The sequence below is a fragment of the Corvus brachyrhynchos genome, unplaced genomic scaffold (assembly GCF_000691975.1).
Source record: "Corvus brachyrhynchos isolate BGI_N302 unplaced genomic scaffold, ASM69197v1 scaffold114, whole genome shotgun sequence".
Taxonomy (NCBI): domain Eukaryota; kingdom Metazoa; phylum Chordata; class Aves; order Passeriformes; family Corvidae; genus Corvus; species Corvus brachyrhynchos.
This window is the reverse complement of record NW_008238337.1, coordinates 4,336,548-4,338,675: the sequence shown is the minus strand read 5'-3', so window position 1 is coordinate 4,338,675 and position 2,128 is coordinate 4,336,548. Positions and strand designations below refer to the sequence as shown.

Below are 2,128 nucleotides of genomic sequence, written 5' to 3'. Positions count from 1 at the left end.
ACCAGATCTTCCAGGAGCTGGAGAAGGAGGTGGAGTATTTCGAAGGTATATTCCTGCCCTGTGAGGGTGCCGGAGCACGGGCTGTCCAGGGAGGCTCCGGAGGCCTCCCAAAGGGCCTGGACAATGCTCTTGGAGACTGGGCTTGGGCAGGAGGGGTGGCCTGGATGACCCCCTCTGGTCCCTTCCAACCTCAACCTTTCTGTGTCCAGCTCTATTCCCCTCCATATCCCCCTTACCCCTTCCCAGTGAAGCATTTCCCTGCCCAGCCCACCCAGGTGAGTCCCAAGCAATTCCCAGGGCCCGGGCACAACTGGGCCAGGCACCGGGAGGTTTCTGCAGCCACCTGCTGTTTGCATAATGTTGCACTGAGAAGCCAAGAACACAGGTCTGGCCCTGCAGGGTTGGTTTTGCTCAGCTGGAAGTGTTTGTCAAGAGATAATCCCGGAGTGGTGACTGGAATTTGTTGGAGATGCAGAAATGAGGAATGTGGTGCGGGTGCTGGTCCTGTTCACCCCATTCGAGGGGGATAACAAGGCAGTGTCCAGCTTTGCTGGGACAGAAACACCGGCAGTGGGGATGCCAGCTTTTGGGTTGACATGAGCACCCCCATTCCTGTTGTCTGGAGATTCCCAGAAGCTGCAGATCCAGGAGAATGTTGGGCTGTGCAGAGACAATAGAGAGCCAGGTTTGATCCTTCCCCTGTCCTGTTTAAACAGATGACTTGACAAAGCTGCACATATTTGGCATGTGGCACAAGATTCCCAGGAAGAAGGTCACCTACGGAGACCCTGGCTTGTCCTACACTTACTCAGGGGTCACATTCCACCCTAAGCCATGGATCCCAGTGCTGACCCGGATCAGGGAGCGCGTCACCTCGGAAACAGGGCACACCTTTAACTTCGTCCTCATCAACAGGTACAGCCCCTTTCCAGTTGCACCAAGCACCTTATCCTCCAACCGAAACAAAACAAAAGCTTCTGCAGCATTTGGCCAATTGCTGAGGAGTTGATTTCATTTAATTAGTAAATAACTCGTTATATTCTATTATTGGTAAGTAATTAACGGCAGTAATTAACAGAGTTGTGTGCACAGGTACAAAGACGGCCTGGACCACATCGGGGAGCACCGGGATGACGAGAAGGAGCTGGTTCCCCGCAGCCCCATCGCCTCCGTGTCCTTCGGAGCCTGCCGGGATTTCGTGTTCCGGCACCGGGATCACCGCGGGAAGGGAGGAATGGCGGGCACAGGGAGGATCACCCTGCAGCTGGCCCACGGCAGCCTGCTCCTCATGAAGCACCCCACCAACCTGCACTGGTACCACAGCCTGCCCCCACGCAGGAGGGTGCTGGCCCCCAGGGTCAACCTCACCTTCAGGAAAGTCCTGCCCCGGGTCAAGCAGGGAAGTGTTCATCAGTCAGGGCCTTTGAAAAGTGAAGCTTTAGTTCCTGCTGGAAATGTGGATTCCCCTGTGTTGAGCCAAGGGACTGGAGGAGCAAACGGACAGGAGAGGTTTGGTAACTTTGCTGCTAAAGCTTGTGACCACTGATCTCAAAGGCAAGAAGGTTTTTTACACCAGGAAATGTTGCTCTGGTCCTGCTGATCCCTGGTTTTGGTCATTGCTACCCTTGTTTTGCTCGGGAGGAAGTTTGTTCTCAGCTGATCTTAATCTAAGCAATGTTCCAAGAAGATGAAAATCCTCCACAGGCTGGAGGCAGCAGTTTATAAACACTGTGAGCCACAAGCTGTGACCATTTAAAGCTGATACTCTACAGGTGGCACTTTCTGTCAATGAGCTCTGGTTTGCTTGGGTTTTAATTGAAATAAAGCACTAATGAGCCTGACATGGAGAAGGGGAGTGCTGAGGTGTGAGGACAGGGAGTGCAGCGTGGCTGGATGAGTGTTTGAGTCACTGTGATTCCTCTCTGCTTGATACTCCTCTGCTCTTAGGGGAGGCTGTTCTTGCAGGAGGAAGCACAAGATTTTTCCTTCCTCAGGTCCTTTGTACAAAAACCAGGCAGCAAAAAATGCCCTTGTGGGGGAGAACTGGGTTGTCCCATTTCCACTGGAAGGCTGTCACTCTGAGAGTGCATTTTCCTCAATAATTATCCCTAGGGATCCCATCCTGACT

The 2,128-nt window shown here is 53.0% G+C and overlaps 1 protein-coding gene across 1 annotated transcript; it reads left to right on the top strand.

Annotated features, from left to right (window-relative positions):
• Positions 1-10: 10 nt before the first annotated feature.
• Positions 11-1,845, top strand: ALKBH2 (alkB homolog 2, alpha-ketoglutarate dependent dioxygenase). Its single transcript, XM_008634194.2, has 3 exons — positions 11-45; positions 717-915; positions 1,093-1,845. The coding sequence occupies exons 2-3, from the start codon at positions 746-748 to the stop codon at positions 1,544-1,546; spliced, it is 624 nt and encodes a 207-aa protein (XP_008632416.2). The 5' UTR covers positions 11-45; positions 717-745; the 3' UTR covers positions 1,547-1,845.
• Positions 1,846-2,128: the final 283 nt, after the last annotated feature.